The following is a 12538-nucleotide window of genomic DNA, read 5'->3' on the forward strand; positions in this document are numbered from 1 at the left end:
TTCTGCATCAAGACAGTTGAAATAAAGTTACATGTTCAAATATAAACTGGTTAGTTAAATACTAAAAATGAACCAAATTGAAGATGATAATGGCTTATTTCCAGACTGCATATACAAAACAGATGTGATTTATGCCATGAGTTGATTTATTCATTTTTTATTTTTTAGATGTTTTTCAGAAATTTCAACCCATTTGAAATGTTTTACAAGACTTAACACTTAAGAAAATTTAGCCCATTGCAATTTATCCCATCAACAAAAATATGTGTCATGATAAAGCAAATTTCTCAATAACACCAAGGAGTAAAAACAATAAAAAACAATAACGCAAATTTTCCCCTAAGCTTGGTTTGCCAATTTTTACATAAGGAAACTTGGGGGGGGGGGGGGGGGGGGGGGGGGTTGTGCATTTTATCTAAAATCTGTCCAGAATATTTCTCTTTTAATCCATTTTCAATGATTCATTTGGACTATTGAACAAGCACAAACCACTGCTACTGATTAATAGAAACTTCATTGCATTCTTTTGTCTTGAGAAAACAGAATATTTACATGTTGCCTAACTAGTGATTATATACAGCTAATAAAAATCATTCTAATCCAGTGTTGATTCACCAATATGATAAACAAATACAGAGGAATTAACTCTATTTATGATAATAACCTAGCTGGATAACACTACAATTTTTTTTTTAAGGAGTTTTAGAGTCTTCCTCAATTCCTAAGTACACTGGAAGAGCTATTCAGGCAGTGTTTTGCACATTTTAGTGCATATAATTTACCAAATTGAAGTTCTCCAAGCATGTCAGAGAACAAATGCAAACACAGAATTATGAGATGGACAGTATAGAAAACATGCATCTAAATTCCATTTGTATGTTTCAGTGTATTCAGCATGCGAATGAACAGTTTAAGACAATACCTATAATGATTGATTGCTGTATCACAAGAGACAAACATCTATCAATAAGCCTAAGGAACATACAAATCATACCTAATAATATAAAAAAAATCACAGTACAAGATTTTACATCTTGTCATGCATTATTTGTGTTAACACTGTTAATTTTGCAACTACTTTTGAAATTATCTTCAGTCATTCCTCACATCTAAATTCAGGTAAGGCTTAAAAAGCTGCCACTTATGAAATCTCAAAACTTCACAGAGAATTTTTTTCCTATATACAGTGTTCACTGCAATGCTATTCTACTTTTGACATTGACAGCTAAGAAAAACATGGAGAATAGCTATTTGTTCCACTGCAGCCCCCCTCCCCCCAACCCCCAGCATTGTGGTTTGTTTCTTTTGCTTTTTGCCTTAAAATAATCACATCATTTTTGTTGCTGGATTTCACTCTTAGATAACATCTGTACCTAGCAAAGGCCATGCATCTTTCTGCTATTCAATTGTTTTCAGAGCCCATGCACTGCACTGCACACCTACCTGCCTTCAACTCTAGCATGCCACACAACAATGACCACTGAATCTTAACTATTGATGTTTTCCCACGAAACTCCACAGAGCAACGAGGAAAATTAAAATTCACTGCAACAAATAAAGATTTGTTCTGCAAATTCCCTTTCGATTAAGCCAACAATGGTGTACACCCAGTTGTCTACTATAAACACTGTAAAGATAAAACTAGCTTTGTCTGCCTTCATTTATGACTGAGAACCTTATTCAACGCTGTATGAGTTTAAAGGGTATTGAGTCCTTACAGACCATACATTATCACTTGCCAAGAATCATCAGTAGAAACAGCTGACGTGAAGTTTCTGTTACAACAGTAAAAAAAAAAAGTGATTTGAAAGTAATGACCCAAGAGAGCTTCATTTAAACATTTAACCTAGAGTTTCTGTATTTCCAAAAATAAAACCTATCGCTCAGTTTAACTACTGAGCAGTAAACAAAACTAACACATGTTTTTAAGAATTAACCCCACTTTATTTCTCCACCACCCCCCCCCCCCCTTTTTTTGTTGAGGAAAGGTGGTTAAAAGAAATTCACCTTGATTTACTTCAGCATTAGACAAAATTTATCATCTCAAAGCAACTCATGGAAGCTGCTGCAGTATTAACAAAACTTAGATGAAGAAAAAAATCAAAATTGAGAAGGAGACTGGCTGCAGGATACCATGGGAGATTTGGACAGTCTGTATGAGACTGTATTATTTACAACAAATTATCCTTATGAAGGGAATAATACTGTTTTAATCTACTTGCGAAGACACAGACCACTGTAATTTTAGCAACTTGAGCAATGATAAATATAATCTAACAACATTTTATTGAACCAGATCCCAGAATTTAAAGTCAGCTTCGTCTCTATTCATGTGTCATGAAACAAAATACGCAAACTCTAAGCTGAAGCTTATAACAACATGTATTAGTCTATTTTTTGTTAAATAAGATCAGATCAAAAAATTGAATTTACTGGGAGAGCTGCTTTTCTGAGAATCTTTAACATCTTAATTATTATAAGTCAGGCCACTAGGATTCACCTGAAATTCAGATGTAACTATTGTATTTTCTGAGTTACAGTAGAGATTTCAATTGTGGTTTTTTTTTTTCCTCCTAAGGGTCATGAAACTGAGGAAGTTACCAAAATGTTCTGCTGATTAGTCCAGATGATGTGGAAAAGCTGACTGATCTGTAATGAAAGTATAAGATTGATATCTAAAAATATTTTATTTTTGGCATTTGAACAGATTTACTACCTATTCAGTTAAAATTCATATCTCAGATGTATCTATAAAGTTTATATATATGCCTATTTATAGATCTATATATACAGCCTAAACAAATAAGAAAAATTTGAATCCTCTTGGGCAGTGACAAACTGTATCCATGCTAAAATTAAATATATAATCTTCATCAGGCTTGTCTTATTTCTACAGAACACGTTATTGCACTAAATTAAATGTCTTTCACAAGACAAAATGGCAACAATAGCAAACAATGGCAAGCCAAACATCATACACAATCACAATTTATCCTCAAATATTCCCACAGCATAACTGAATTTATAAGGACTTGAAAAAAAATTGACATAGAAAAACAAAATTAGTTCTGCTAGTAAAACATTCCAAGAAAATGTAGTTGCTTTGCTAATAATTTCTCTTTGTGCAGTCATTGAGTAAATTCCTAAGAATATTTATTTCTAGAATGCATGCTTCCTAATCTTTTCCCATACAATGACAAAAGGTGCAACGTGAATCCTAGAAAACCCGACTTCTCATCTTGCATTGTTTTTGGCAAGTGATTTCTAGCATAGCGTCTCTGATGGCTTGTTTTCCAGATAATACTGTTATTAAGCAAGTAGGTAACAAAGACTTGCTTCACTCTAAATAATAAAAACTAGCCAAAATATAACTGCAAGACACCCCAGGAGACACTGAAGCTCAAGGATGGAATGACAACACCTTCTAAAACTCATCTACATATAGAACCTAACACAAGAATACAACTGGTGTGTCATTAACAGTGCATTTTTAGGCAGCCAAATATATATGCATCTACTTTTTTTTTTATATATACCTAATAAAAACTATACTGAAGAATGGATAATGATGCACTAAACAGAATGTCAGCAGTTAAGCAGCAGACGTGACAAAGTAACTTTAAAAGTAAATGTTTTCTTTTTCCATATAAAATTATTTGATTAATGTTTGAAATAAACTTTGTGACTCATTGTCAAAGAACACTACCTCAATAAACCACTTCCTTGAAGAGAGCCCTAAAGATAGTTCATCTAGTCCATTAAAACTGTGTTTTAAATAGCATTCTTACATACTCTTCAAGGATTAATTCTTAAGCAATACAATCCCAAATATGTCAAGCTTGCTCAATCCCACAGAGCACAGAATGACCAGCATCAATCAAGCCTGAATTTGTGGTGACTAAAAGTACATATTTTCATTCTCTTTCTTGAGAAACAATTGATGAAAAGGGTTCAGAGATGAAGACATGTAAGATGTTTTGATAGTTTTGAAACTTGGTAAATTTTAAGGAAAGTCTAGAATAGACACATTTGTGGAAAGCACAAAGTTCATATACAAAAAAAAAAGTTGTTTTAAAATTAAGCTGTGATAAGAGCATTTTCCTTACAGTGTAGTTAAGACAAGTGTGGTAGTTTTACATTTGGACAGTATTCAGGTTCCCTGGATATCTGACCTACACAAATGGGATTTTACACAATCAATATGCAAAAGGAGCAAGTACTTCCAAAACCTTCTAAAATATACAAAGAAAAGTAGAACAAAAAATTAGAGTGTTTTTTTTTTTCCTTCCCATGTTTAAAAAGAAATAAAGCTGTCTTATTAAGAGGAGCAGCAGTTAAGAACAAGCTCAGGGCTCAGCATGATCCTATATGCTTGTGTGTACATTTGTGTACATCTTCATATTCACAATGGCACTGTTATTCTTAGATCCAGCTGTTTTACACTCATTGCCAGATGGTATGTTTATGTACAATTCTAATTAAGTATAATATGTGGGACAGTACTGGAAAAAAAAAGCTATTTAATAATGACTACACTAATGCCTTTGAAAATACAAACAACTCCTAAAAATAATAAACCGAAAAACTCCGGTGAGTAGAACAGAGCAAGTTGTGAGACTTAGGTTTTCACCTTGCCATTGTTCGGTTCTATTACTTCTGCATGATTCCAGTTTTTCAGGAAGGAATTCCAATAAATGAGGTAGACTTCAAGAGACAGTGCAGCAATAGCTTGTCATTAGAAGGCAAGCTTTTTTGCAGAAGTATTGAATTTCTGTGCCTGAAAAGCACAGCTCATATCTATGGTTGCATACGACATTGCCTTGCATCCCAGAAGAGAAAACAGAATCAGAGAAAAGGATATTCACATCACAAACAGTTTCCTTACTACCACCATTGCAAGAAAGAGAAAACAGGGAGCCCTGAGTTACCAGTTCAGGAGAAAATTGAGAAGTCTTTGCAAGTGCTTTTACTGATGATGCCTAAAGATGGTAATAGCAAGCAAATGTTATTTTCTACTCTATTCAAGTCACTAGTGCAGTATGAAATGCAGAGGTCAGGATGACAAACAAAAATAGGCAATTCACCTTCACTGTTGATGTCAACAAAACTCAGAGAAGTACTTCCAAGTACATTTGTTAAAACATATTTTAAAAACAGAAAAACAGAACTGGACACAGGAAGAAAGTTTTGAAAACTACATATAAAAAGGCATGGAAAATGAAAAAGTAATGGCAGACATCAGGCTCTCTGCTCTACAGGAGCACAGTCAACAGACTCTAGAGAACCATCTAAAGAGTGTACAACAAGTCAGATTTTCTTCTTTAAAATGAAGGATGATTCCATTGTTTTCTTACCTTGAAGAATTAAATCATGAAAAGTTTTAAAGGAAACATGAACCAGGAAAGAACCATTATTAGGATATATGATGCTATTATGTACTAAAGTAGATCACTTTCTTAATCAAAACTCTCCTGAGTAACTGCTTATGACTTTTTCTTTGAATGGTCTTTTATTCAAACTAAAAATGAAAGACAGGCATTAAAGTGAACCAATCTCTAAAAATAAAAATGTAATGTTTTGGTTGTTACCCCAAAAATAAAATAATTTTGTGGATGATATTGACAATATATCTTTGGCAAAATTTTCATGTTTAACTATTCCCGGTATTGAAAAATGCCATTGTCCAAGGAAGCAGTTTTTTTATGAATGTAATGCTATAAATAAAAGAATGAAGGAGGCTAGTACTTAGTAATAGGTGAAACATTTCCTACTGGGATGTGACTGGATTTAATTGGTAGGAATGCTAAAATAGTCATTTCTCTGCTCAATGATTTTCCACTTTAATGACTATAATCTTCCATTAGTTGCTAGCACGCAAAAATATTCTATATATAACTTGTGGTACTAAGAGACAATGACTGAAGCTGGCAGCACGTAAGAAGCAAAGGCATTGAATTTACACTCCTTTCAGCTGTGATGTCATTTGTTTTACCTGCAGTCACCTTCCCTACACCATGACTGTAGCAGAGGGAACAATGAGTAGTATCTTCAATATTGACCTTACAGAATTCCTCAGTGCCTTTCACTAGAATTAATCATGACAAGTCCTTGACTGACAGAACTCAGTGGGGTCTCCTTTCTCTCCTTCCCTCACCACCCAAGAAAGTGGTGGTAAAAGCTGTGCCCATTTTCTTGAGGCCTGTTGTGTATGAAGTCATGTAGGATTCCTTCAAGTACATAGCTGTCCATTGTGTCTACAAAACTACTGGTAGATTAGGATGAATAAATCCAGCTTTTTGTTCTGGACAAATGCTTACTTTTCAACTCTGTATTGAAGACATGATTTTTGTCACTCTAGGTGTTAGCTCAAATGACAGCTAAGTGTCCATGGCACAGGTTGAATACAACAGCTATAGAATGCATCTTCAAGAAAAATCTCACAATGGTATATGTCACTGTCCAGTGTGCAAACTAGACCCTGTTTGTCTCTACACGCCAAGACAGTTTCCACTTGTCCAGCTGTTTTATCATGGTCTTCCTCTCAAACCACCTTCATCCCTTCCCCATTTCCTGTTTGACCAGATCCTAAAAGGAATTACTTAATCATACACTTAGGACCTTAAATAGACCGATATATAACTACCACATTTCATTCTACATTGCTGCAGTACAAGTCAAGTAAACTGTTAATACAAAATGAAGCAAAATTTTTCACTTCAGGGAAATATCTGGGGAGCTTCTAACCTGATTTAAACAACTAATGAACATTAAAAAAAAAAAGAGTGTGTGGGAAGAAAGCAAGGTAAGAGAAGAGGAGGAAAAACAACAGGAAAAGTCTGTAAGTGTAATATATTAACTTGAGGTCGCTGAATTTAAACTGCAGTTGGGTGTTAAACATTGGCTGAAAGCTTACAGAAATGTACAGTTAAAACATTTTTTTAACCCCACTGAAAAAGCAGCTAATAAGCTAGTAGCAGTACATGGTTTAGGTAGCCCACAGAAAGCTTAAGCACCCCAGAAGCATCTCCTATTTTGTCAGCTTTGCTGTCCTTGAGGAAGAAAATTAAACAAAGGTTTCTAGAATACAGGGCCTGAAAGTCATTATATAAACAATCACTATCACAACAGACAATTGTTCTGAGAAATAAGTATCTGTTTTTTTGGTCTGAAATTGAAACGAGTGGAAGCAGATCTTATTCTGTTTGACGCCTTTGACTTGGACATGTTGGGCACCAAGAAGTTTTACCGTTGTGCTTGAAAAAGATCTTCAGAAAAGCACCACCTTATGTGCTTCAGTGGTGACATATTAAAGGAATAGGTTGCTAAAATTGAGAACACTCTATTTAAGGAGGAAGAAGCATAGACCTTGAGTTTTCTCACCACTTCATTCGTCTCCACAAAGAAAATCTCTGCCTTAATTTACTTGGCACATCTAGACTACAAAGGTATGACTTGACTCACACAACATATTGCTGACATTCATATATTCAAGACCACCTTTTGCTGGTGCTACAACCTGCCTAGATATCCGAAAGTACAAACAGCAGAAGTGAAACATCTGATTTTCTGGGTCATGTAGGGATTGTATCACATTGCCCCCACTGTTACTACCGACAGCTAGGCAGGCTCATATGAGCAACTCCAGCAAAGTACCTTAACTGTTAGAGTAAAGGTAACCCTAAAACTCATTCAGAAAAAAAAAAAAAAGAAAAAAGAAAAAAAAAGCAGTAAATGTACAGTTCAAAAGCTTTGAAATGCTACTGACATTTCATTATATCATCCTCCCAAAACAATTAAATTTAAGAGAATAATGTTTTACTAACTATGGTTTCTTCTGAGTTGGGCTACTGATTTGCTTCTTCCACCAGTGCCAGCATCCAGCTTAACAAGAAAACAAAGGTGGACTATGAATGGGACTAAATGAAGGATATTCCTAGTTATGCTGTTTTGTACCAAATCATCACACACCTTAATAGGTCAGGATTAAACTTTCTGTTGCCTGGCCAAAAGACAGTACTCTTATGATAATGTTGGTGTGTGACAATTTAAAAATAATTTAAATTTGATAATTTAAAAAATATTGATATGTTTTGCAGATTTTAATGGCCTACCTTATCTTGGGAGATATCTATCAAATGCAGGAGCTGGAAATCTGAACAGATATGTGAGATATAATGCTCATACTGTCTACTTCATTCAGAATTTTTTGTTGTTTTCAGAAGTGTTCCTGTCAGTCTCCTGAAACACTTTTTTTTGTTTTTTCCTCCTGCAAACTAAGTTTTTGGCGCATATTCTTCCTCTTTGGTGGATATTTATTACCCTGGTCTTGATTTTGAAAGATTTTACATATGCCCAATAAAGATAAAAAACAATTTTGCAACAGTATGTATAAACTCAACACACAGAAGTACTGTTTTTCTGCCTACGCTTCCTACAGATCCAATGGCATCACATTCAATCCAGTTAATATTGGATATTTTTCCCATCTTTGAGTTATTTGGTAGACCATGCACCATTATAAAGTTCTTCACACTCAGGCAATGAAATCAAACACAGAGTTGAAGTAGATTAATGGAGCAATTCAAAGATGTATAATTGCAGTAGGAAAGAAGAGAAAGGAAAATGTTCTAGAATACTCACTTTGATGAATCTATGAAGTATATTACAAGAGCACCAATACTAAGAGCGAAGACTAAGACAACCTACAAAAGAAAAGTAGGAGTGATTATTAACAGTGTTAAAGTGAAACATTTATTCTTCTACACACAATAAAAATCATAAAATAGTATTCTTTTTATTTCATCTGTCATTTGCTCTATTAAGGTTGTTACTCCTTGAATTTCAAACAGTATATATTATCACAGAATGCTTTCTTGCATTGAAAAAGAGCCACAAACACATCGAATCTCAGAGCAGGGCAATCCAGTAGACAATTAGGTCTTAAATCCTAACCTCTGCTAACTTAGAATCTTAAATTTCGAATAGCCAGCAATCCCATTGTATGCCATTAAAGTTGCAGTATACGTTTAAAAGAACTGTCTTTCAGGACTACAGTAAAAAGCACCTGCTCAATGGTAGGTAAACCAAGAGCAATGACAGATTATGCTGAATTTCCATTTATAAACGTGCTTTTGAAATCCACCGGTTATGTATAAGGCTGTGTAAAAATATGTATTTACTTTGCACTCTTGTCCACTAAAACACCAGTTAACTTCCAAACATATTAAAAAATAATAGCTTGATGCAGCTTGTATACAAAGTATACACACCCAGGGCAATTTTTCCCCTTTTAAATCTGTTGAATTTTTTGAACAAATGTATTTTGTTACGTATGGCATCTAGCCCTTATTAGCTGTGTAGAAATTGCTCTTCTGCCTAGTACATCAGAAGCTGGACGAATCACATCTAACTTTTTTTTTCCCCCCCCAAACATAAAGTCTATTTGTCTATTCTACTGGCTCTAGCACTTTGGGAACATTTAGTTTCACATCCTACCCAAAGTGGGTCTGCATCTACACAGGACAGCATAACTGAAGTTTCTGCATTCTAATTTTGTCTTGAAAAATCATCAACTACACAATAGTTTCTGTACCCATTGTAACTTAGATGTCTGATATGGTAATGATAGGCTTATTCTCTTGAACAATGCCATCCCCTGGGTAATTTGGAATTTTAAAACATGGATCCAATAAGCTATTTTTCGTATGATAGAATATGATTTTATTGGAAGAAATCAGAAAAAAAAAATACTGTCTGCTACAGTGAAGATACAAAACAGATGAAAAATTATGTCTCCTGCAACTCTTATCTGATCTACTGGCCTACAGAATCAAAACAGAATGTTCTTGAGTCTTCTGACAGGTACTTCTCAAGTAGCTGCTTAGAAGTAACATCCCTTAAGATAAACCCAGAGCATTGGTAGTTCAAGACCAGATAGACCAGAGTACTACTAAGGGGACATGCAGCTCCTCACAGTCCCAGTTAAAATACAACTTCTTAGGTCAGAAATGGCTAAAAACCACATCATGTAAACAACCATATTTGTGAAATAAACTAGCAATGTCAGTCGAGTTCTGACTAAACAGATTTATTCATCTGTATGAATATCACCACTAATGTGTACTACCACCACTATTGCTACTTTTCTTGACAATCGCAACTGTTCAAGGAACAGATGGACAATGAAAAAAAAATTTGTTCATTCAATATAGGCTTCAGATCTAGAAGCTGGCACTGGAAATTATTAGAACTGCATTTGGCTAATGAACAGAGAAATCAGTTCCCAAAGACTATCTCACTAGATCCTTGAACCAGCCATGATTCACTAACACCTCCGCTCCAAATATTAGAAGGATTTGGAATGAAATTCTCTTCCAGCTACAAATTTCATTATAATGATTAAGCTAACTTCTTTTTTTCCCAGTCAAAGGACATCAGCCACAGTTTTGCTTGCTTTCTGTGCAGATCTTTCTTTTTTGCTAAGTAATCACAACATAGTATTCTATGTTTTGAGATTATTTTTCACGTGGATTCCAGAGAAAAGTATTTTTATTTTCATTTTAGAGATGAAAAGATTTAAATAACATATTTTTGAAAGAGCGAGACACTTTCAAAAATAGAAAAATTCTTAATAAATATAAGTTAAAACACCTTTTTCTGAAGCTGTCATAATAGGAAAGAAGCTGACTTACTCTTCTCATTCTTTCAAGTTCTGCAAAGTACAAAAGTAAAGATGGATTTTGATTTTCTTGTTCACTTGTCTTAGGTCACAATATTCAGTCACTGCCTCCTAGCCAAAGGATACCTCTGTAATGAAACCAGCATAACTGTATACCAGTCTTGCATTTTCATCATATCCAGTCTCTCAATAATCATCACTGTGGTGCTTAAATCAAGTTAAATAAGTCCTGGGTAAGATCTTCCAAGATGCTTAAAGAATTTAAATGTTCTATGAGAATTCATATAACTTCCATTAAAATGCAAATATCTAAATTTTGTAAGACGCTTGATTCCCATGCTACTCCAGTGAGATATGACAAAACAACTACACCGTTCCCCTGTTGTAGTATACACCTGACTTTAAGTCAAGTCTTGCTTCCTCTTCTACTACCCCAATGCACATACCTGGCATTACTATTCATAATGTCCCCAAAAATCACGGAAAGGGAATTAGAAGAAAATGGAATCTTAAACTCCATTATTATCCTGCCAGCAGAGAAACACACTTTTCATTTGCTTAAGTGACAGAGTTATCGAGCTCAACACAAATATGCTAAGTGTGAGGAAAAAGAAGGGCCTGAATCAATCATTTTAAAGGTATATTAAAATAAAAATAAAATTAATGCCCTTCCATGATAAATAAATCAATTTGATAGAGTCTCAAATGCAAGGTTTATTTAGCTGTATTCCCACCTAAAAACGCTGAATGTAACCTGGTTATTTAGATCCAGGGAGACAATTTTTGAGTTTAGGTCTAAATTCAGATTTGAGTCCTTGCAAGATTTTCCATGGGAGCCAACATCTATTTTTGAGAACTTATTATGTTTGAAGAGAGGTATAAACCTAGACAGATTGATACCCCAAACCCACAGAAACTAGAAACTAAGGGAGTGAAATAGCATATATGTATGTGAATTACTGCCATGTTAACTAGGCCATGGGGAGAAGCTTGCTGGCTCTGTTTATTATTCCAGTGCATTTGGCACAGCACTGCAATTGTTACACATCTATTATAGCTTCTCTCTGGAAGGAAAGAATCTTTTAATTTATAATAAATTACTGTTTGTTTAAGATTGAGAAATGCGAAATCATATGCTAGCAGCTACACTGACTAAGCATTTAGCATTGAGTTAAAAATAAATATCAGTCTGATTAAAAGAAAGGGAGAATAAACATGGAATAGTTGCTACATATCCTTATTTTTTTCATTAAAAATAAAATTAAGGAAAATCCAGACAGAGTTCAACAAAAGTATACACTGCCTTTTTGAAGCAGAACCCAGACAAACTCCAGAAAAAAAATCCACTTAAAGAAAACTGTAAAAAAGATTTTGCTCTCTCCAATTCTGGTAAGATGCCCCAGAAGATCTTTGACTATTCTTTTGAGATACTTCATGCATCCACACTAAGAACAGTCACAGGAAATAAAAGGGGAAAAAGGGGGGAAAAAAATGACATTTTATAAAAATAGAGTAACATAGCAAAGCTGCAGGGATAGTATAGGCATTGAGCAAATACTATTAGGATGAAGCCATGATAACCCCAAAGGGGCTCGGCACACCTTCCAGGGCCAGACCTATGTAACAGATGGATAATAATGATAATCCAAGGGGTGGCACTGTTTCTTCTACAACTGCATTGAACTCATGTCCTGGCATTACTGAAGAAGCATGGAAAAATGGAAAGGCTGTTCACATTAGAAAGAAGAGTTATAATTATTACATACACAGTAATGAGTAGTGTAAAGATTCTAGAGTAGAAACATTTTTTCCACATCAACCCTGCAATGAATGCATCAAAAACATCATATCACAAATCCG

At 34.5% G+C, this 12538-nt stretch overlaps 1 protein-coding gene across 17 annotated transcripts in view; it reads right to left on the reverse strand.

Annotated features, from left to right (window-relative positions):
- KCNMA1 (potassium calcium-activated channel subfamily M alpha 1) overlaps positions 1-12538 on the reverse strand; it is a 472598-nt gene that overhangs the window by 243967 nt on the left and 216093 nt on the right. For all 17 annotated transcript variants that reach the window (XM_083843583.1, XM_083843584.1, XM_083843575.1 and 14 more), the window contains one exon: positions 8641-8702. In XM_083843583.1, the coding sequence (XP_083699709.1) occupies positions 8641-8702 (62 nt within the window). The remainder of the gene's footprint in view (positions 1-8640; positions 8703-12538) is intronic.

The sequence above is a fragment of the Anser anser genome (assembly GCF_964211835.1).
Source record: "Anser anser genome assembly, chromosome: 7".
Classification (NCBI taxonomy): domain Eukaryota; kingdom Metazoa; phylum Chordata; class Aves; order Anseriformes; family Anatidae; genus Anser; species Anser anser.